Source organism: Myotis lucifugus, unplaced genomic scaffold, assembly GCF_000147115.1.
Source record: "Myotis lucifugus unplaced genomic scaffold, Myoluc2.0 scaffold_5, whole genome shotgun sequence".
Lineage (NCBI taxonomy): Eukaryota > Metazoa > Chordata > Mammalia > Chiroptera > Vespertilionidae > Myotis > Myotis lucifugus.
The window spans coordinates 2,323,520-2,346,284 of record NW_005871053.1 but is presented as its reverse complement, the minus strand read 5'-3'; the positions used below and the strand labels follow the sequence as shown (position 1 = coordinate 2,346,284).

Sequence of the window (22,765 nt, the reverse complement as noted above, 5' to 3'; positions counted from 1 at the left end):
AGAATAATCAAAGGGTAGCTAAATTCCAAATACCACCATGGGCTTGCATATTTTATAAAAGAGTAAAACCAGGAGGGAAAAATCCAAAATCTCAGAGGAGGTAAGACAGAGAGAGGTGGCGGTAAGGCTTCATAAACAACTGTACCTTGAGCAGCTAACTCTTTCCATCTCTCCTTGTTCTGTTGGATGATGTCCACCAGGTTGTTTTTGAAGCTCTTCAGGTCCACGCATGCAAGAGAGTAGTCCGGGGAACAGGATCCATCGTTCACGGTGCCTTTCTTATTTGATCGTCTAAACGAATCGGCAGCATGTAAACACATAAAGGTGCTTAAGCTAACAGTACAATCAAAGAAACCAGAATATACGGAGGTTGGGATATGGGATGGGGGAGCAAAGCCTGAAACACTTGACAAAACCAACTGGAGTAGCAGGATGGCAGGTGCTTGGCCCAGTACTGAGCACCTGTTAGTGATGCTCGCCTCCCGCCTCTCCTCATACCCTGGAGAGGGCCAGAGACTCTGTCAGGGATTCCCAGAGCAGCAGTTGGGGTGCTCAGTATTACAGGTGGAGAGGCTGATGAGGGCAGCAGAAACGTGGGGTGAGCTGACTTAGTAGTGAGTCCATTGATAAACATCACCAAAGGGGCATCACAATCCTGGAGCCCAAAGTGGGCAATGGCACCTGCTCTCCCTCCACCATTTAGTCTCCAGGTTAACCTGACTCTTTCTCAGGTAGAACAGTCTCTCAGTTTCCTCCTTGGGGCAACATTTAGGGAGCCTGCTGGTGTGCTATTAGGAAAAGTTGTGTGTTCAGATGGGTAAGAATTTAGTATGATTTTTCTGCAGCTGGAAGTTTTGAATAATATGCCTTAACAGATTTATCGATGAAAAAAATCTAGTTTGAAACCACGTAAGTTGTATATATAATGGACTTTACTGTAACATGTTACATAGATTCATTGCATTCATGCCATTTAAAAGGCTAACTTTGATAAAAGCATCTTTCAAGATATACAAGTGGGCTGTGATTGATTAAACTAATACAATTAGATGTGTTAGATCCCCAGGATGCAATACATATATCCTCAATAAAAATTCAAATAATTTTATTCTCCTTGATATTGAATACTATTCTAATATACTCCTTAATACTTTGATATTTTTTTGTAACAGACATCAAGTTATTTCAAAGGCATAGGCAATATAATACACAGCCACCAGGTGGCAATAATGTCCAATAATTCTTGTAAGGATTTTCCTGCCTATGTAAGAAATAATAAAGATAATCATAATTAAAAGGTTATGAAACATCACTAATATGAAAAAAATGATACAAAAAATAAAATATCAAACCTGCTTGCTCCATAAGAATTTTCTGTTTTTGAGTCTTCCTCTATGAGAGGAATAATAATTTTCTCTGTTGTGTCCGTCAGGAGAGAAAATGTTGGCTCTACTATGAAATCAATAAAACCTGCAAAAGAGAAATTTCAAATGTTACAGTTTACTGAATTCTAAAATTAGTAATCATGAACAGTCTCTGGTGCTCCTTATCACAAGTATCAACTATAATATTGATTTGTTTAACCCTTGCAATGATTTCTTTTTTGCAATGACTTTTAATCTAATAACACAATCTATAGGGATGGTCTAACAGCAGGGTAAAATATTCTCTCAGGCAGTGGAAGTGATACAATTTAAGCTTGCTAACTCAAGTCTATTGGCTTTCCTACTTAATATTCAGCCTCCTACTATTGTTAACAGTAAATTCAGATCTAACCAGAATTAATATATTTTCCTTTCACAATGAGAGTCATCATTACCCTTTCTGGAAGGTCTTCTCTGGATTGTTAAATTTCATTATTCCCCAACAAGAAATAATATCTACTAGTAAGCTTCAAAGAAATGAAATTATTTTCTCACACAACAGGAAGGCAACCACTTTCGCCCCTCTTACTATATTAGTCAGAGCTTTCTGCCAGTATGCTAATATTTCAGATTGCTGTTTATTATTCTCTGGATGTAAAGTGTTAGTTCACAGTGTGTGGGTGAGTTCTGTCAAATCATCTCTGGGAGACAACATTAATGTCGCCACATGGAGGTGTCAGAATGAATAAAGACTTTTACATTTGAAGTCCTCATTGAGACAGATGATGACACACAGAGAGAACAGGGCACTTGCCTCCCAGTGTCTAGGTGGAAGAGAAGGAAACCTATTCTACTAGTAAGCATTGTGTACATTCATCACCCCAAAGTCCCCGGATAGGGGTGGTGCTGGACATCTAGTGCTTGTTGCCTGAAACATACCTGGGAGCGGGGCTACCATCTGAATATAGGAGAGTAACCAGAGGGAGGTTTTAGAGGTAATGGTGTCCCAAGCAATATCTATATCTGAAGAGCCCAGCCACCAGATACTTGGATAAAAGTAATTCGAACGTCAAATAACTGGATTAGTCATAGAATACATGAAGGTACATTTTTAATTAAAAAATAAAAACCTTCAACAGTTTTGTGCTTTAATCTTGCCTTTGGGTCAAAGCAATGTTAATTGGCCACCCAATGAACATTGACTAAGGTTTTAAATGCCTGGGATATGGAGATTGTCAACTAAGAGGTCACCTGTACTAACGTAGCAGCAATTTATATTGCAGAAACAAGTCTCAGAAACTTCCACTCTTCCCAAGTTGCCTGAGGAGGTCCTTAGCCTGCCACCCTCACCCCTGCATTATAGGCACCTGTGTTATGGTATCTAGAAAAAACGGCTGTTAGAACTTGGGTGGGAAGGGGGAAAGGTCAGAGCAAGAAGCTGTCTTACAGCTGACTCTGGCTTTGTAGGAGGTGGTGCAGGAGCAGCTGGAGAGGTAAGGCAGCCATCTAGCAGTTATGAAGTGGTACAAAGGCTGGCTCAGGGAATAACTAGTACAAATATTTGAACTATGCAGCATAACAATGATACGTTTTAATAATGGGTAGGACTTGAAGTCTCAAACACAAATACAAATGAAGAGAATGGATATGGTTGGGAGCAGTATCATTTTTCAAACTTATTGTTGGCTTATCTATTCGTATAAAATTTGTTTCAAAAGAATATAAGCTAGTATATTAAGCATATTATGCAAACAGTGATAACAGAACGGCTATATTACTAGTTTCATTGTCTTGTCCTATATTCAAAAGATTAAATTACAGAAACCAATAATCAGCCAAAAATAACAAAAAAAGGCTGTCTCTTCCCCGAGATTAAAGTTACCTCCTTTCTGTAAAAGCATTACCAACAGAATAACAATTACATAATTACATTTACTAAGACTGCTTCATTGAATTCATTTTGTGAGAATGTTTTAATATTTCCTATGATTCAGCACCAATACTTAGGTCTAAGGAACGAGCTGTCGTGACTATGGGATGAGGTCTTCATGGATGTTGCCCCTTTGGACAACGTGGTGTGTCCACCTGAAAACCGACAAGCACACGCCCCGCTCCCCGTGACCCCCGATCTTCAGCATTACCTATTTGTGACTGGGCCACCATCGTTGACTTCCGATCACAAAGTGGGGAAAATGGAAGCCCTAATTCAGCTTCTTTATCTCCCTGCAGAAAGGAAGGCTCATTAGTACAGACGTGGTCTGGAGAAGCTGAAATAACAAGCAGTCTAGATACAAAGCCAAAAGCCACATCTTTCCTTTTTTAATTGGCACTGTGTGTTTATGATTTTGATAAAGCCAAAGCATAGTCTAAGTTTGTATAATTCTACTCGGATGGTCTGCTTTAGGAACACATTGAAAAGGGAAAAAAAGAAATGAGTGTTTTCAGCATTTGGAGACGCTGCTGTGTTATTACAACCCCTTGATTATAAAGAGACACCTTGCTCTTTGGAATTTTCTGAAGTCACCATAAAACAGTCATCTTAGTGTGTTATTTGGCATTTAATTAACAACCCAGCTAAGGAATTTTTCTGCTCTTTTTGTGTGTGTCCCGTGCCAAAGATATCAGCAGATCGTCAGTATCAAGAATTCTTAATTAGACTGCTTTTTGAAATTAAAAGTATATGAGCATTTTTAAATATCTTTCTACGTATTAACCAATTTTATTTGAATCCCCCACAGCAAGTAACAAAGAATATCTTTAACATTCTTAAATTCGGTAGGCATAATTTTAACATTTTCTCAGAGAAAATTTAAATGTCAATGGTTGTGTGGTTTTTTTTTTTATTTGACTTTATCTATAGTAGATTAACTTAGTGCCTATCTTAAAGAACTCCATTTAAAAGTTTGGGTTTAACATCAGAAGAGCTAATTAGATTTTCATCTCCTAAAATAAAGATGGCTCCTCTGGGTAAAATTTTATTATCACAAGGTTCATCAAATATTAGTGCTTCCCTTGCATTTGGGGGGACGTGCTTACAAAAGAAACAGAATACTTTACTTGTGCCTGTTCCCTTTGATTGTCTGGCCATTTGAAAGAAAGCTTTGGGATCTATTTCCTCCTAAGCTATTGGTTGCACACCTTCAAGGGGGACACTGGCCTTGCATCTGGCCACAAGTTGAGATACAGGGTCAGGTTCTGAAATCAGGAGACAAAAGGGAGGGGGCCTTTCACTTGTAACGATGGAACGTGTGCCTGAGGACTTCATAGCTTCCACTCACTCTGCTCCTCTAACAACTTTTCATCATGATCTTTACAGCATCATGTCAATACGTTTTATGGGCTTTAATGTTTTCTGGTGTATTTCCTCTAAACCATGCCTCGTTATATTGAAACCAGAATTGTTCAGGAAAATTTAGATATAGTCACCGAAGAAGTAGCTACCACAGGAATGTTTTACCATGTCAGGACCTAAAGCAAACAGGTACTATAATTTCTGTGACCTCTCCCAGCAACTGCCCTCATTCCCTTAGAGAATAACAACATCCACAACATGTGGTATTAATATTTATACCCAGCTTACGGGACAGATGAAAGGGAATTACTAGGACCATTAGCCTTGGAATCACAGACACAGTATGGAGTCACTGTTCAGCCAGCTCTCTCTGCAAATCTCATCTGTTACCTAAGTTGGTAATTTTGGTTGACTCATTTTAGGAATAAAGATATAATAGTATTTACCAAATAGAATTGCCCTGAGGTTATCGAGATAATGAATGGGAAGCCTAAGGACAGGGCCTAATATTTAGTAAATAGTAATTAAATGTTAGCTAATAAGTATAGAACTGTGAAAATTAAAAGTATTTATGATGCTTAGTGCATATCTGGAGGGCGTTAAAGCACAGGAAAGGGGTTAGTAGTTATTTAATGTAATGGAGAGGCATTGGCTTTCCACCCTGTCTTTTTTCTACCAAGGAATTGACATGACAGGGTTGGGCTTTTGAAAGATTAATTTGTCAGCAGTGGAGAGGATGGCTTGAAATGAATTGAGATTGACTCTTGAGCTTCCAATCTGAAGGAAAAGGAGTCTCTGGTGCCAGAATATACATAAGACAACCTGTGTGAGGGGTAGATGTGAAGGTTACTATGGATTTGATTGTTAACATGTTGAGAATAAGGTATAAGAATAATATCATTAATAGCTTGTTAAAATATAAATAATGATATTACTATTGTTAAAATAGAAATAAACCTCAGGGGAAATGTGATATTGGGGACACTTATTTGATATATGTGATACAACTGATTTGTTTTATTGGTGAAGGAGTAGCTATCTGATATTTTAATAGATCTATTTTCATACTATATACTATATATCAGGGGTCCTCAAACTTTTTAAACAGGGGGCCAGTTCACTGTCCCTCAGACCGTTGGAGGGCTGGACTATAGTTTAAAAAAAAACTATGAACAAATTCCTATGCACACTGCACATATCTTATTTTGAAGTAAAAAAACAAAACGGGAACAAATACAATATTTGTATTTGCATGTGGCTCGCGGGCCATAGTTTGAGGACCCCTGCTATATATGTTATTTGTTTGACCTAACAACGAAAATTTGGGCCTGCTAAAGGCATTGTGATGACTTACCTTCCATGAGCTAAATTTTATAGAATGCTGGATGGCAATTGATAGATACATACAGGGTCGACCTTCTACAGATGAAGTGAGAGATTTTATACTCTCTTTGCTTCTTGTACTCTATAATTGATTTTGAATATAAAATTCCCAGTGTGACGGCACACTGAATATTAAAATTCACTGATTATTTAATTTACTTACAAATATTTCAAAGTGTTATTTATTCTTTAGGGCAAATAGAGGCTATGAGCACAAGGTTAGTAGGGGGCTCTGCAGCCAGACTATGCGGGCACCAATAGGACAAGTTGGAGACTAAGGGAGAAGAAAAGATATGCAAAGAGAAAGTTAGAACCCCAGAGTATAAATTTGACAAACTTTATAATTTTCCTCATTCTGTCCCTGAATAGTGAACATTTACTTTCCATCAAGATGAAATCGGGGTCAAAGCCACAGGCACTGGATATGTCACCTTGTTCTCCAGGGAGGTTGTGCTGTCATTTGACTGTGCTGTCTTCTGGGGCCCAATAGATACCTTTAAAGAGCAATAGCTTACTGAATACACATATGTTCTGAGGTACTGACTCATACAAATGATTGGAGCAAAATTATAGGGCCCTTAAGATTAATTAACCAGCGCCACTCAATTATCCCGCCGGCTGTCTGCACCTGTTCCTGGGAGGAACCTGCAGGTGTGGAAGTGGAGGGGGTGGCCCCACTGACATGGAAGCTCAAGGCAGCCTGAGGTGCTACGTCTGACAGCTATGCCTGTCTTAGCAATTCCCTTGGAGGCTGTGGAGATTTCTTCTTTGAAAGGCCATGACAGAGATCTAATCATTGTTTTTATGCTTTCCTAACAGCGTGAAATGCTCTGATGGCTGTCAACAAGATGTCAAATCCAGTGACTTAATGGCATATTTGTTTCTCTTTTCTCTGAAGTCAAACAGTTTCTATAGTTCTAAAAAATTGCAAAAGGTAGGAAAAAGTAAAGTATGAAGTCTTGAGAAACCTCTTTGTACCGAAACCAAGTTTTAGGCACAGATGCAACATCAACAACAAACATGTAGCCAGCCTCTGGCCACAGATTTTGGGGCCACTGTGAGGCCAAAACTAGTAATTGAGGGACCTCTATTTCAATAGGGGAATTAATTGAGATTTAAAATGAGGAGTAGGTGTAATAGTTTAGCCTTCTTTGAACAACTTATTTAAGGAATTTAGGCCACCTAATTACCTTTCTGCCTTCCTCCTAAAAATGCCTTTCTAAATTCTATAAAAGTCACCAAAACTGTTTGAATGCTTAATGATTATTATAGCTAACATTTGGTTTCAGCAAAATTTATATAATTGTATTTTTTTGAGTGTTATATTTTACACAACATTAATATGCCCTGTGTAATTGATGTTTCCACTTTCATGCCTCTTAAAACTATAAGCTTTGCTTTTTAAATTTCGAGTTATTATCCTGGCTCATAGCTACAGTTCTTTATGAAAATGTTTTGGTCGTGTCTCTAAATTTGTGATACCGGATCCTTAGTTGAGAATTCGCTAACTAAATACATTTTTATTGTTTTGGGAAATATAATTTATTTTTAAATAACACTTTATACTACTTCTAGCAACACTGAAGAAAATAAAGGGGCTGGACTGTATACTATTTAGGACAAAACAATCATTTTGACCTTCCTTCCTAAATAATTTGCATTTCTAGTTCTTCATTTCTCCTTGTCTGACAAGGTAATACAAGGTAGGCTTCACACATATATCTGTGTGTGTGTGTTTTTCATGTGTCACAAAGCAACTATTTGAAAAAGAGAATACTTCACTTAGTCATCAGGTTCATTTAGTATGAAGTATGCACAATTTTTAATAGCAGTGATTATATATATTCTTAACTTTAACTATATTAACTTCTTGTTATCTTGCCAACCTAATATGTCTGTTCAAGAAGAGAATATGTCTTCCTTTATTAATGGTTATTTTCCTGGCTGGTACCTCCACCTCTGATCTCTCAGTAATATTGGACATAGTTGAAATGAATGGAGCACTTTCCAAGTACACCCATTACAGTCAGAGGGCAGAGGCCACTGTGCTGACCTGCATGGACAGTTGGAGAGGGCACTGCTGTGCTGATGACTCACTCGCAGGTGTGCTGCGGAAGATGCCTGGAGATAAGGACCTGCTGCTTACTCAAGAGTCAGAAATAAGAGTTCCTCAAGACTACAAATTCTGGATACAATTCTGGTCTCTCCCTGCTGTCATTTGCCTTGATTCTAGAATGTATACCTAAATATTTACACCAAGGATCAGAGTAACATTGATGGGATTTTAAAGGATGATGCAAGTAGCTTGGTCTACACTTCTGTCTTCCAAAAATGCATGGTGTTAAAAATTGTTAATGTCTATTTAAGCCCTTTTGTTAGATAAGATAAACTTGGTAGACAAATTAATAAGAAATTGATCCCTAAACTCCTCTAGGCTTTTTTGAAACATTAATTCATACATATGTATATGTATGCACATACATATATACATATAAGAATGTGTGTGCATGCATATCGTGGGTTCGGTCCTGGGTCAGGGTGCATATGGAAGGCAACCAATTCATGTTCTCTCTCACATAGATTTTTTTTTTCCTCTCTCTCTCTTTCTCACCTTCCCTTCTCCTCTCTAAAATCAATTAGCATATCTTCAGGTGAGATTTTTTAAAATGTGTGTGTGTTTATGTGTGCACACACACATGCACACATAAATTTTCTTGTTGCTGTTGATTCTAAAAATCAGTTCCTTATCTTGAGTAGTTTTTTAAATTTTTTAAATTGATATCCAGTGTCTAATTTTGAATTTCAAGTCTAGTGCTATATTTTGCAGAGCAAAAATAAAATATTTCTCTTAACCAACTAATTTTTAAACCATGGTTGGGTTGGGAATGTGTGTTTTTTATTGCAGCCAGATCCTTCAAAGTTTGGCTTTAAATAACTATCAAATAACAAAATATCAATGGCTTCCTAATACTTTGCTTTGGAAAAATATAAAGCTTAAAATAACTGGGAAAATAATAGATAATACCAATTCCTCATTATAGTATGTCTATATAACCTCTCACATTTATTCTATCATTTTGTTCCTCACAACCATCCTAGCAGGAGGCAAAGTGGAATTAACACCATCTTATAGGTAAGAAGGTGAAGACTCATATTTTCCCTACTGGACAGGTAGAAAGCTAGAGCTTACACTTAGGTGTTCTGAAGCCACGTCGAATTATCTCTCACTTTGCATTATCAGACTTCTTATGCTTGCCCAATATACATAAAACACTTTCTTTGACAAGACACACACAATGCTTGCATTTACACTGCCGCTGAGGGCCATGCTGGGTTCTGGGCAGACCTTGGCTGATTTGCCTCAAATTCTCTAGTACAGACCGTGGCTCACATGACACAGTATTTAGATTTTTAGTACATTCCAAAGGAATGAAGGAATATATTTTCAAATTCTTTATAAAAGTGCTATTTGGACTGTGTGAGATGAAAAGCCCCAGTCACTTGGCTACCTAGGGAGAAGGGACCTCTCAGCCCCGTGGGTTCTACAATGGGGTAGTTTCACAGGTGGTGATATGAGGATGAGCAAGAATGAGCAAAATCATGGGAGAACCATTGCAGTCCTGCCAATGGCTGGGACCTCTGCATAGATACACAGACCCCGTTAAATAGCTCATGAGCAAAGCATACACTGAGGACTTTCAGATTCGTTGCTGTATCTACCTCTGAAGGGCTAAATTGCGTGGCATGGCTAAGAATATGCAGGAACTGGGAGGCTCACTTAGTTAACTGAATGCATGAAAGCATTTTACCTGTTGGAGTCAAGGTCATATTTTAGCACAAGTCTTATAAACTTGTTTTACTTGTGAAACATGTTTGTTGGCAGTATAAACTCACTCGTTTTGACCTTTAACTCCACATTCTCCTGTTTTGCTATGTATGTTTCTGAAGGGGACTTGAACATCACTTACTTTAAAAAAACCCAGAGACAGAGAACTATAAGATTCCAGTGTTAAATCTAAAGTCCTAAGTCAATTCATTATGATCTGAGAGGATTTTTTTGTAGTTGAAGGAAAGAGGCAATGCTAGCAGAGATAGTTTGATTTTCTAATAGTCCACGTTAACATATACACTTTATTCTCCTTAGGGCTATTCATTAAAGCCATCGAAGCAAACACTGTCATTTCTGGATATTTGGGGGTTACACAAATATCTATCATAGTCTACCAAGAGTCCTGTCAAAACAAAACAAAAACCTGATGTCCTCTTCCTGTAGGTAACACAGCTTGAAAATGCAGATTACAAAACCAAGCATGATGTTATAACTATTCTAAAACTTGACCTCTTGTGTTGGGTATATCTTAAACATTAATATTCAGATATCTGAGTCACTGTTTATTAAGCACTGAGAATGACAAAGTAGCTAAGTAGCCTTATAGAACATTTCCCTCTGCCCTGAAATTCAGATGTCAGAAATCACTGCATGCTGGAAGCTTCATTATTAGTATCAGTCATCTTTCTAGAAAATTCAAAATAAGATGAACTTTAAAAACATCTGCACTCAATTCCATTGAATTCATTATTCTCATGATTCTGTCAGTTGTTCTTTGTCTGGCTTGAAATCAATAAAAGACATGGACAATACAAATCATGGTATTATTGGGAGATCTGTCAGTAATTTTCAAGAGACTCTGGTATTTAGTAGAGCTAATATTTTTGGATGAGTGGGTTTTAATCCTCATCCAAGGATATTTTTCCCATTAATTTTTAGGGAGAGTGGTAGGGAGGGGGATAGTCAGAGAGAGAGAAACATCAATGTGAGAGACATATTTATTGATTGCCTCCCACATGCCCCGACCGGGGCCAGGGATCAAGTCTGCAACCGAGGTATGTGCCTTTGACTGGAATCAAACCTGCGACCCTTCAGTCTGAGGGCCGAGGCTCTAACCCCTCAGCAAATGGTCCAGGGCAGAGCTATTTTTTCACATGGTGATTTTTTGTTTTGTTTTGTTTTTAGTGTTCTTTAAGTAATTGATGAAGCATCTTTAACCTGCTATACTGTTTTCTAAACTAAGGGGAAAAAATGTTCAACTCTTAACTGTATAAATTATGAACACACTTGTATAAATAACAGCCAATAAAGATATAAAACATTTTTATCACCCCCAGAAAGTTCCTTTAATATCTTCCAGTAAATCCTACTCCATAAAAGCACCCATTGTTCAGATTTCAATAAGCACAGATTAATTTTACCAGTTCTTGAAAATCATATAAATGGAATCATATAATATGCATTTTTTGAGATTTATTGTTTTTTTGTATGTAGTGCATTTTTATTGTATCATATTCCATTGTATGACTACCCCATAATGTATTTACCCATTTATATCTTTGATGCACATTTGGGCTGTTTCTAGTATTGGGCTGTCATAACTACTATGTTATGACTAGTCCTATATAAGACATTTGATGGATGTAAGCATTAATTTACCTGGGTTATACACCTATGAGTGGACATGCTGGGTCACAGGGGATATTAAGTTTGTCTTTAGTAGATGCTAACCAGTAGTGGTCCAGATGGGTTGTAATGATTTATACTCCCACCAGCAACGCCTGACACTTGCAGTTGTTCCACTTAAATAGTACTTAATACTGTCAGTCCTTTTCATTTTAGCCATTCTAGTGAGGATGTACTGGTATCTCATCATGTGTAATTCTTTGATAAGTAATGATAATGAGCATACTTGTATATATACTTATCACCTATTTGTGTATTTTCTTTTATAAGGTATCTGATCAAATAGGGCTAATTTTCTTTTTATTATCGATTTGTGGGTGATCTTTATACAATCAGGGAACAAACTCTTGGACAGGTATTTGTAGTATAAATGTGTTTTTCTCATTCTATGGCTTGCCTATTTTAATAGTATTTTTTAAAGAGAAGAAGTTTTAAATTGTGCTTTTGTCCACTTTGCCATATTTTTCTCTCATATATAGGGTTTTATGTGTCTTAGCTAAGAAATAAATCCTACCGTCAAGATTAGAGAAAGATTCTCCTGAGTTCTCCTCTAGAAACTTCATAGTTTTAGGTTTAAGCCTGTGGTCAGTCATTCTTGAATTAATTTTATAAATGGTATAGGTAAGTCACAGGTTCCTTTTCTCCAATATACTTAATAAGTGTTGTTTCATTGCCATTTAAGGAACTTCCTTTTTCCATTTAAATATTTTGATGTTTTTGCAGAAAATCAAATGACCATGTAATTATGAGACTATTTCTGGAATCACCATTCTATTGTATTGGTCTATTTGCGTATTGGTCTTATGTCAACAACACACTGCTTTGGTTACTGTGGCTTTATACTATATCTTGTAATAAGGAAGTGTAAGTCCTCCAACTTCCTTAGTCTTTTTCAAAATTGTTTTAACTATTTTTAGATTCTTACATTTCCATGTAGATTTTAGCATTAGCTTTTCTTTCAACAAGGGAGCCTATTATAATTTTTTATAAGGATTATGCTAAGTTTATTAATCAATTTTAGTAGAATTGATTTTTTAGCAATATTTAATCTTTCAATCCATTAACATATCTCTCAATTTATACAGGTCTTTAACATTTTTTTCTCAACAATATTCTCTGGGGCCCCATACGGGGATGGCATCTGAAGTACAGCCAGTCTTGTGGACCACTGAGCTCTTAACTTGTGGGATCTGATGCCAACTCCAGATGGTTAGCATCCCAGGTAGGGGTGGAAACAGAACAGAAACACTATAGGAAAAAAATGCATACTTGTAGCAGAGACCACTAGACATTCCTTGTAGCCACATCCAGGCTTGCTTTTGCACATAACAATAGATATTCTTTTTAATGTAGGCCTGGGTCCACACAGCTGAAAACTGTATTTGTCAGCCTCCCTTGCAGCTATGCATACAGGACTAAATTCTAACCAAGATGTATGCAGAAGTGTCATATATCCTCCCTCTCCCTTTTTTATTATGAAAGTTTTTTTCTGTCTCTAATCTAGCATTTACCTCTTAATAGCCAAAAACAACTCTAATTTTTTTCCTTCCTTTCTTCCTTCCTTCCTTCCTTCCTTCCTTCCTTCCTTCCTTCCTTCCTTCCTTCCTTCCTTCCTTCCTTTTTTTCTTTCTTCCTTGAGAGTGACATCTGAGATTCAAGTCTTGACTTTCTATAAGTTTTTGTTTGTTTGTTTGTTTTCACCATGTAGAAATTTTCAATACATTTATCTGAAAGATTAATACTTTGCCCAGGGTCCAAAATAGTATTGTAGCCAGTTACTAAGTCACCTTTTATGTGAAAAAATGAGCACATCAATATGCACAGTCACTATTTCCAAAAACATTTGCACAGAGTGTGAAAGAAGTACCTGTCGGAAAAACTCCTCCATCAGGGCCATGGTCCACCGGTGGTGCAGCTGCCAGCATTTGGCCGGGTGGCTGATGTCTGCTGCATGGAGAATCAGGGACATGGTCTTGGCTCTGTCGGTCCTGTCAAACCAAAGACATATTCAAATTATCAGAACAAAGTAACCAATTACAGTTCTTTCTAAGTATAAGCCCATGGAACTGTAACATCACAAAAGAAAATTACCTACCCTTCAGGCTGCTGCAAACTGTTTCTTATATTTTTAATTTGCTGGAAGTGACCAGACATGTCTGTAGACAAAACCATTTCAATCACTAGGTTCCGAAGATCCCTGTGGAGTCATCAAAAGGAAAATGTTCATTTGGCCCTTTACTGTTCTGAAGAGGAACATTTCCTTAAACATCACTGATCACATTTATTTTTCTTAATGGATATAAGCACAAAAGAAGCTACCTTTTTAATGTAAATGTTCTTATAAAAGTTACAGAGGCCTGGTGCAAGAAATTCGTGCACAGTGTGTGTGTGTGTGTGTGTGTGTGTGTGTGTGGTGGTGGTGGGGGGCGGGGGTTCTTCAGCCCGGCCTGTACCCTCTCCAATCCAGGAGCCCTCGGGGGATGTCCAACTGCCAGTTTAGGCCTGATCCAGGACCACTGGCTCCTAACTGCTCACCTGCCTGCCTGCCTGATCACCCCTACCCACCTCTGCCTGCTGGCCTGATCGCCCCTAACTGCCCTCTCCTGCTGGCCTGATTGACCCTAACTGCCCTCCCCTCCCAGCGTGATTGCCCCTAACTGCCTTCCCCTGTTGGCCTGATCGCCCCTAACTGCCCTTCCCTGCCAGTGATCACCCCTAACCGCCTCTGCCTTGGCCCCCCGCCACCGTGGCTTTGTCTGGAAGGCCATTGGGAAGATTGTCTGAGTGAGGGATTCACTTTCATCTGTTTTCTTCACCTTAAGTCACACAACTTAACTTTTTCCTGTAATTAAATTTCCTCTACGTTTCCTCTTAAACTCACCTCCAGTCATCTTTGGATAAATTTATCAAGACATTCATTTCCTCTTCTTGCATCAGTCGATAAGCTGCACTCACATGGTGATTTTCAAGGACAGATCGGTCGTTATACAAAATGGCAACATCTGACCTAAGAATGACAAAGAAAATGCCTACTAGAGGATTTCTTTAGACTTCATGAGTGACTAATAAAAATACTCAAGTCACAAGACATCTCATCAGTAAAAACCCTACAATTAAATATGTAAATTTATGGAAGTCTTAGTTCCCTTTTTAAAAAAAATGACAATTTTTAAAAAAATAAACTTTATTTTTAGCAACTTTAAGTCCACAGCAAAATGAAGCAGAAGATACAGGGATCTGCCATATACTCCCTGTCCCTCATGTGCATAACCTAACCCATTACCAACATTCCCCACCAGCATGGTGCATTTGTTATAACTGATGAATCTACAATGGCCCATCATTGTCACTCAGAGTCCACAGTTTTATATTAGGGTTCACTCTTGATATTGTACATTCTATGGGTTTGGATAAATATATTATGACATGTATCGGTATACTTCTTGTTTCTGTGTCTGTGTGTGTGTGTGTGTGTGTGTGCGCGCTATTGAATTAGTTAGGACTTCCAGTATGATGTTGAAAAGCAGCAAATGATAGGGGAAATCTTTGCCTTATTCCTGATCTTAGTGGGAAAGCTTCAAGTTCCTCACTATTAAGGATGATGTTAGCTATAGGTTTTTTTGTAGTTGTTCTTTTTCAAGTGGATGAACTTCCTCTCTAGTCCCAGTTTATTGAGCATTCTTATCATGAGTGAGTGTTGAGTTTTGTTAAATCCTTTCCCTCATCTATTGACATGATCATGTGACTTTTCTCTTTTAGCCTATTGATATGATAGATTACCTTAATTAATTTTCAAATATTGAACTTGGGATAAACCCCACTTGATCTTGGTACTGAACAACATAGTTTAAATGCATTTATAGCTTCTCCTTTCTACTTGTAATCCAGATACCTGTGAGATCATCTAGGTATGCTGAAGAGAGAAAAAAAATTACTTAACATTCTCATTCACTCAGTGAATAAATCAACTTCTTTGTACTCCTTCCAGAGAGTGGATTACCACCCCTGTCCTCTGAAACTGAAATTACTTTGGGCAGAGGGCAGAGGGGAATGATGAAAATCATTTGGTCTATTTATGATTCTAATTTTTCTTCCTTATAATGTTATGATTCAATTTAAACGTTATATTCCCTCGCATTAAATAAAACTAGCAAAACCATTTTTTACACAAACTTAAAATGTATGTTTTATCACCAATTTATAATGGGTATTATATTTCTAAGTGATGAATTGATCAAGGGAAACCTTTTATTTCTCAACAGTCTGTATCTCATGTCATTTGATTATCAAATAAGCCACTTTAAGTTGCATTGTTAAATGTAGCATTCCAGCACAGAGAGTGTAAAATGTCCCAAGCATTCCCATGTCCTTATAACGGAGCCCTTGCTTCTTTTTCCTTATCCTCTTAGGTTGCCAAATCATTTTCAAGGTGTGGGATGGAAGCAGAGCCACTGTGTTCAATGTTATTAAAACATGAACTCATTCCTTAAGTTGGCAAGTTGGAGTTAAGCAGCAAAAATAGCCAAAGGAAAGTCAAGGTGAAACCTTTAGAAATGTTTTGCCAACACCAGGCTCCTCTCACGTCTCCTCCCTCCTGTGAGATCAATACTCTGTCAGCCCTAAAATTGCCCCCTTAAGACTTACTGCTTTAGGCTTTTCAGGGAGTAGAGCCTAGGTTATCACTTTATACTGGCCCTATCACTGAATGTTTACGGGTAGGCAAGGACAAACAAAACAAAGAACTAAAGAAACCTGGCTCCTGTTGCAAGCAACCTAATTGAGATAAACCAAGCTTTATTATTACTCCAAGATAGGGGAAGTGACCTATTGGGCAGTAGAATACTTACTTCCCCTTCTGTTTCTAGAGCTTTATAAAAGTAGAATAACATGTAGTTAGCTAATAGTACGTGCTTCCTAAATACATTTTCTTTTAATAATTTCAGCTGTGGTCTAAAAATTACTTAGCCAATAGTCATAGCTCAGTACAAAGAAAACTGAACTAGCAAAGCACACATGTGATCCTTACTTAAGAGAGAATTCAATAGGTCTTGTCCAAGTATCTCCAGAAGTTTGCTGAGGTCATGGTGTGGCAGGCAGTTAGACAGACATGAGCAGAGCAAGAACAATGGGCCAGGTACAGAAAGTCACCAGGGTGGAAACTCGGTGCCTAGCAATGGACAGATGTAGGGAGGGACCTCATCCCTGGGTGACCTTTCCTGCCCTGGCATATGGCTGGTCATGTGGTTTAGACACTCTGACCTTTCCTCTCTAGAGATAACATCTAGACCTCAGTTGTATTTCAGCTCCAGGCCCAGAAAAGCAGAAAAACCAGATAAGCAACGTCACCAAGACTAACTTCAGGACCAGCTACATCGGATAATGACCCCTACCCTGGCATCAACCAATCAGTGGAGAACCTGACCCTTAAAGGACACACCTGGAAAGCTGCTGAATGTTGTATTGAGATCTTGCCTTGGGACCTCACCTGTAATATCCATCCTTAAAGCCCGTAGGAAAGAGGACCCAGAGCATTCTCCCTCCTGGCAGCATGCCCATGCCTTTCCCCCCCTCTACCCCCCAAATGCATTACCATGACAACCTTCCTCACTCCCAAGCTCCAATGGTCCTTTTTTTTGCCTCTATAACTTATTTCCTAAGCCCATTTCTTCTATGAGTTACTTCTTCTACCTCTGTGATTTCCTAAATAAAGGTTCTAGTAGAGTTTGAGTCTTAGCTCTGAATTCTTTCCTAGGCAGAACTCAAGAAGTGAGATTGCTAAAGCCAGGTCTGGTTTGACCCCCACAGTCTAACTAACACCTGGCACTGTTCTCAAAGCTGCCAACATTGGGAAAAAACTATAATGTGCAATCAAATATCATCTGTATGGCCTCCAATCTACTCATGGCAGTTTTGCCAGGGTTATGGAAAGACATTTAAAAACCCTATTTTTACCTTTCATCAACAAGAAAATATGGGTTTTTGTACTAGATTTAATTGTAGCAAAGTAGGTATAATTTTGTCTTATAAATAGAGCAGGATGCTGAGAACACAGAATAATCTTAATGTTTGAGGTGGTCTTTGCTAAGAAAAGAACAAGACTTTAAGCAACATCCAGTATCCATGGTAACATGTAGCTCAGCATTCTTTTCACATGGAATAAATTATTTTCATTTATTTACACTTGTGAGGATTTCATGAATTGTGTCTATATTAAACTTAAAACTAGCCTTGCACTGTTTTTTAAATTATTTTTCAATAATTTTGCATGATGCAATAACATAAGACCTATTTCTCCTTAGACAAAATGTGAAGGTGATAGCAAGAATTTTAAAAAGCATGTTATTTGGTTGCATTTTGGTTGCTAAAATATTTTGTTCATAGAATTTTCAAGTTCTTATAAAATTAACCCATTAAATAATTGATCCTAGTAGATAATTTTTAAGAAAATAGTAAAATACTATAACTTCCCCCTTTTATAGTTTTTAATATAAAAATAGAAAATAAAGGATTCTTCTTCCTCCTCTTTCTCTCCCTTCTTTTTCCGACCTCACTCTCCTTCTGTGCAGTCCAAAGTACAAGGGAATTAGGACTCTTCCTTCAGTTGTAAATGAATGGTCAAATGAGAAGGCTAGAAGCATCTAACACTGCAACTGGAGAAGGCCAGTCCATTGCCTTTCCTTTTCAAAGTAGAAAAAGCAAGAAGTATTCATGGAGACCAAATCATTTGCTCCCTTCTCCAACTCCCCGAACTATTTTCTGATGCAGGACCCAGCTCCATAGTGAGCTGTCTTTAATTAAAATCCCACTCACTGTGAGATTTAGTGGCTATAGAAGAGGCTTTGAACAGGAAAATGATAACTGCATGCACTGCCTTTCCTTTGCTGTTAAACACAAATAAAAACAAACAATTGCCTATACTCTGCAAACACTCCCTCCGCATCAGTCTCTGTGTCTCCCCCTTCCCTTCATGCTCTGTCAGTCTGGGGAGAGACAGAATACCTTCCCCAATATTTCATTGTTTGAATTTCAACTCTTTTTCTGTCTCCATCAAGGGGCCATGATTTCCAAGTCCATCCATTTCAGGCTACAAAGTTCTGGGACCATCCTATGTCCGTCTCTGGCCATGGGAGCAGGGTTGTGTAAATAGCCTGGTTTGAGAGTGAGTGTCCCTCTTAGCTTCTCAGTTGTGCTACTGCCATCAGCTGACTGTGTGCATATAAATAGGTCATTTCACCTCTTCAGATCTTTGCATTTTCTTCTACGACCAGGTGATCCATAATGTGGATCTCGGCCACTTTTGGGTCCCTTGAAGCTCTAAAATGTCTAATATTTTTAAAATGTTTCTATGCTCTCCACATCAGTAACTTCCTATAACTGGAAAATCAGTTGTTAGAAATTATTATAAAACAAATGAACAGACCACATAAAACCTGCACACAAATGTTTATAGCAGCTTTATTCATAAGTGCCAAGATTTGGAAGCAACCAAGATACCCTTCAATAGGTGAATAAGTAAATGAACTCTGGTACATCCAGACAATGGGATATTATTCAGCAATAAAAACAAATGAGCTGTCTAGTCATAACAATACATATAGGAGCCTTAAGTGCATATTGCTACGTGAAAGAAGCCAGTCTGAAAAGGCTTCCTATTGCATGACTTCAACTATATGACAGTTTGGAAAAGGCAACACTCTAGAGCAGCGGTTCTCAACCTGTGGGTCTTGACCCCTTTGGGGGTCGAACGACCCTTTCACAGGGGTCGTCTAAATACATCCTGCATATCAGATATTTACATTACGATTCATAACAGTAGCAAAATTACAGTTATGAAGTAGCAATGAAAATAATTTTATGGTTGGGGGTCACCACAACATGAGGAACTATATTAAAGGGTGGTGGCATTAGGAAGGTTGAGAACCACTGCTCTAGAGACATTAACAAGATCAGTAGTTACCATGGGTAAAAGGGGAGGGGGAGGGGGATAGAATTAAAATGTGAAGCAAGGGGACAATTAGGGCAGTGAAACTATCGTGTGTGTTGCTATATGGTGGATACATGGCATTAAACATTTGTAATATCCATGCAATGTATAACACAAAAAAACAAATCCTAATGCACACTATGGACACTTCAGTTACTAATGATATACCAACAATGGTTCATCAATTGTGACAAATGTAGCACAGCAGTGCAAGATGTTAACAACAGGGGATACTGTGGGTTGAGGGAGGGAGCATATGTGCTTCCAGTTCAATTTTTCTGTAAGCCTAAATCTGCTATATGAAATAAATTCCATTAATTTAAAAAAATGAACAAATAAAAATAGGTTTAGATTTTCCTCAACAAGAATAGAGAGTTTTATAGTAGTCCCAAAACCACATCTGTCTCTCAACTTACATCTCCACCTTAAGCATATCTGACTAGTGAAAGACAGGCATTTCAGGATTACATGCATATAAAGTGAGTTGGAGCCTGCTGGGTCCTCAACCAAATTCTGCCTCCCAGGAAGGGAGAGCTCTGTGCAACAACAAAAACAACAACAACAACGTAGAGCACCTTCCTCGTATGGACTGACTGGCATTCCCCCCAGATTTACATGTTGAAGTTCTAACCCCCCAGAATATAACTGAATTTGGAGATAGGGCCTTTAAAGAGATAATTGAGATCAAATGAGATCATAAGAGTGAGGCCGTAATCTAGTAACACTGGTCTTCTTATAAAAGAGACACCAGGGATGCTCCAACACAAACAAATGACCATGTGAGGACATGGTGACCATCTGCAAACCACACAGAGAGGCCTCAGAAGAAACAAAACCTGCTGTCTCTTTGATCTTGGACAGCTAGTCTCCAGAACTGTGAGAAACTTTCTGTTCCTTAAACCACCCAATTTGTGGCATTTTTGGAATGGCAGACCTGACAGACTAATACACCTCCACTCTGGTATTTTGAATCTAGCAACTGGCATTATCACCATTCGTTTTAAAATCACATTTTCCAGTTATTTAAAATTTAACACTTTGTGCTCACCTGGAAGTTAGATTTCTTTGATTTTTAGATTTGTTTTTTCAGAAGTGCTGTGTTATTACTTTCAAATACATAATAACACCAAACTGATGCCTTAGACCAGTGGTCGGCAAACTGCGGCTCGCGAGCCACATGCGGCTCTTTGGACCCTTGAGTGTGGCTCTTCCACAAAATACCACGCACATACAGTGCAATTGAAACTTCGTGGCCCATGCGCAGAAGTTGGTATTTTGTGGAAGAGCCACACTCAAGGGGCCAAAGAGCCGCATGTGGCTTGTGAGCCGCAGTTTGCCGACCACGGCCTTAGACAACAAGTTGCAAGGTTTGTCTCAATAAATAAATGTCTGGCTCGTATAACACTTCAAAGTGTAAATTTTGGGCAGAGAAAAATTATATTACACATCTTTAGGTTCTTTAAATTGCTGAATATGCCACAAAATACATTCAAAATTCTTGATAAATAATATCTGATTGATTGAAGTGTTTAAAGCTTAAGACATTTTGCTAAAATTTATTAAACCTATTCCTATTAAATATCTTCATTATTTTTAAATCCTCTTAAAATAAGTCATATGCAGAAAAATAAATTTCAAGTTTTAACTTAGAAAATTTAATACTATTTTTAGCTTACCTTGTCTGAATATGAAAGTTGTTTGTGGTTCCTGTATGCTCATAGTCATGAATGGCAGCGGCAAAGACCATTGCTAAAATTTCCAGTTCAGTCAGCCAGTGCTAGTAAATTAAGAAAGATTCCAATAGGTTTAGAAAGCAGAGACAATGTTGTCATTCCACAAAAAAGATTTTCAGTGCACCCAGTATAATTAATCACATTATTGTTTTATTTTAAATACAGTTTTCTTTCTATTTCACCTCCATTAATTGTGCATAATAATGAACTCTTCATGAGGTCAAAGATTATTTCATGTCTTATAAGTTCAAAATCCACACAATATAATTTTCCTTGCTAATTGGAAAGAAAGTAATTTTTTATTATTTAAATGGTTAAACCCTGACTGGATTTTGAATTCATAGCCTTACCAATTTGGGTTCTCATGAAATCAATTACAGGTAAGTGAATTTTAACATACAGCTCATATATCAATAAAATGTCTCTGACCTCAACTTTTGTAGAAAACCTTACTATGAGAAAATTTTCCGTTAGAGAAACTGAACTTAGTTTTTATATTTAAAGACAGAGGCATTTCTAAGGATTTACCAAATTTACGCTTCATAGCACATATATTCTATGACTGCGCAATTAAACTTAACAATTAAAAATGAATGCTTTCACATAAGTTCCAGATCACCTGCTTCATATACATTGACCTTTTTGTTATCAGTTGGACGGTTTACCAAAATTTCACTACATACTAGTATAAATCCACTTAAATAATTCAATAGTTTATCACTCACATTTTGTATAACACTCTTACTGCTCTAATATAACCACATGTGACTACTTAAATTAAAAATAAATATAATTAAACAAAATTAAGTTCCATTTTGTTGTCACAGTAGCCATGTTTCAACTGCTCAATAGTCGCATGTGGCAGGTGGTTGCCATACAGAACAGTGAAGATACAAAGTATTTTCATCATCACAGAAAGTCCCATTGGACAACACTGAGATTCAGTGGTAGGAATGGAGGATCCACAATGACATATAGCTTGGTCTTAGTGGTCTTATTCCACACACTTCAAATAATTAAAAACCTTGCACAAAGCAACAGAAAAATATAACTACATGAATACTTGAATAACGGTCACAATATAATGGTGCAATAGCAGGGCAGATAGAATGTCTATTTTGTGGCAGTGGATTTTTGGAATTAGGATGGACAAAGACTGGCAGCTAAATGCAAGGTTGGGAACAGAGAGATTCAAAATAAAAAGAGCAAATGTTGAATGACACTGTAGAAGTCTATATGAAAACTGAAGTCCTCATAGTACAGTTGTGTTGGAGAGTCAGGTGAAGTAAGATTGAAAATAGTGCAGCGCATAGGAAAGAGTTGACAGATTGTAATGATTAGTGCTGAGAATTTGAATCTAGTATAAAAGGCAAGAGGAAGCCACTGTAGGTCCATGAGGCCACAAATGAAGGAGGTGATAACTGTTGTGTCTCATAGTTGCCAAAGGCATGCTCTTATTAATCTTTGTATCTTTCACGTAAGCTAGCGTGGCAT

General features: G+C 37.7%; 1 protein-coding gene across 1 annotated transcript in view; it reads right to left on the bottom strand.

Moving 5' to 3' along the window:
* PDE1A (phosphodiesterase 1A) overlaps nucleotides 1–22,765 on the bottom strand; it is a 195,630-nt gene that overhangs the window by 17,842 nt on the left and 155,023 nt on the right. Inside the window, exons 7-13 of the mRNA XM_014467417.2 lie at nucleotides 21,215–21,315; nucleotides 14,436–14,561; nucleotides 13,650–13,751; nucleotides 13,422–13,542; nucleotides 3,506–3,587; nucleotides 1,353–1,470; nucleotides 146–291 (exon numbers count right to left, since the gene is read on the bottom strand). Coding sequence (XP_014322903.1) covers nucleotides 146–291; nucleotides 1,353–1,470; nucleotides 3,506–3,587; nucleotides 13,422–13,542; nucleotides 13,650–13,751; nucleotides 14,436–14,561; nucleotides 21,215–21,315 — 796 coding nt within the window. The remainder of the gene's footprint in view (nucleotides 1–145; nucleotides 292–1,352; nucleotides 1,471–3,505; nucleotides 3,588–13,421; nucleotides 13,543–13,649; nucleotides 13,752–14,435; nucleotides 14,562–21,214; nucleotides 21,316–22,765) is intronic.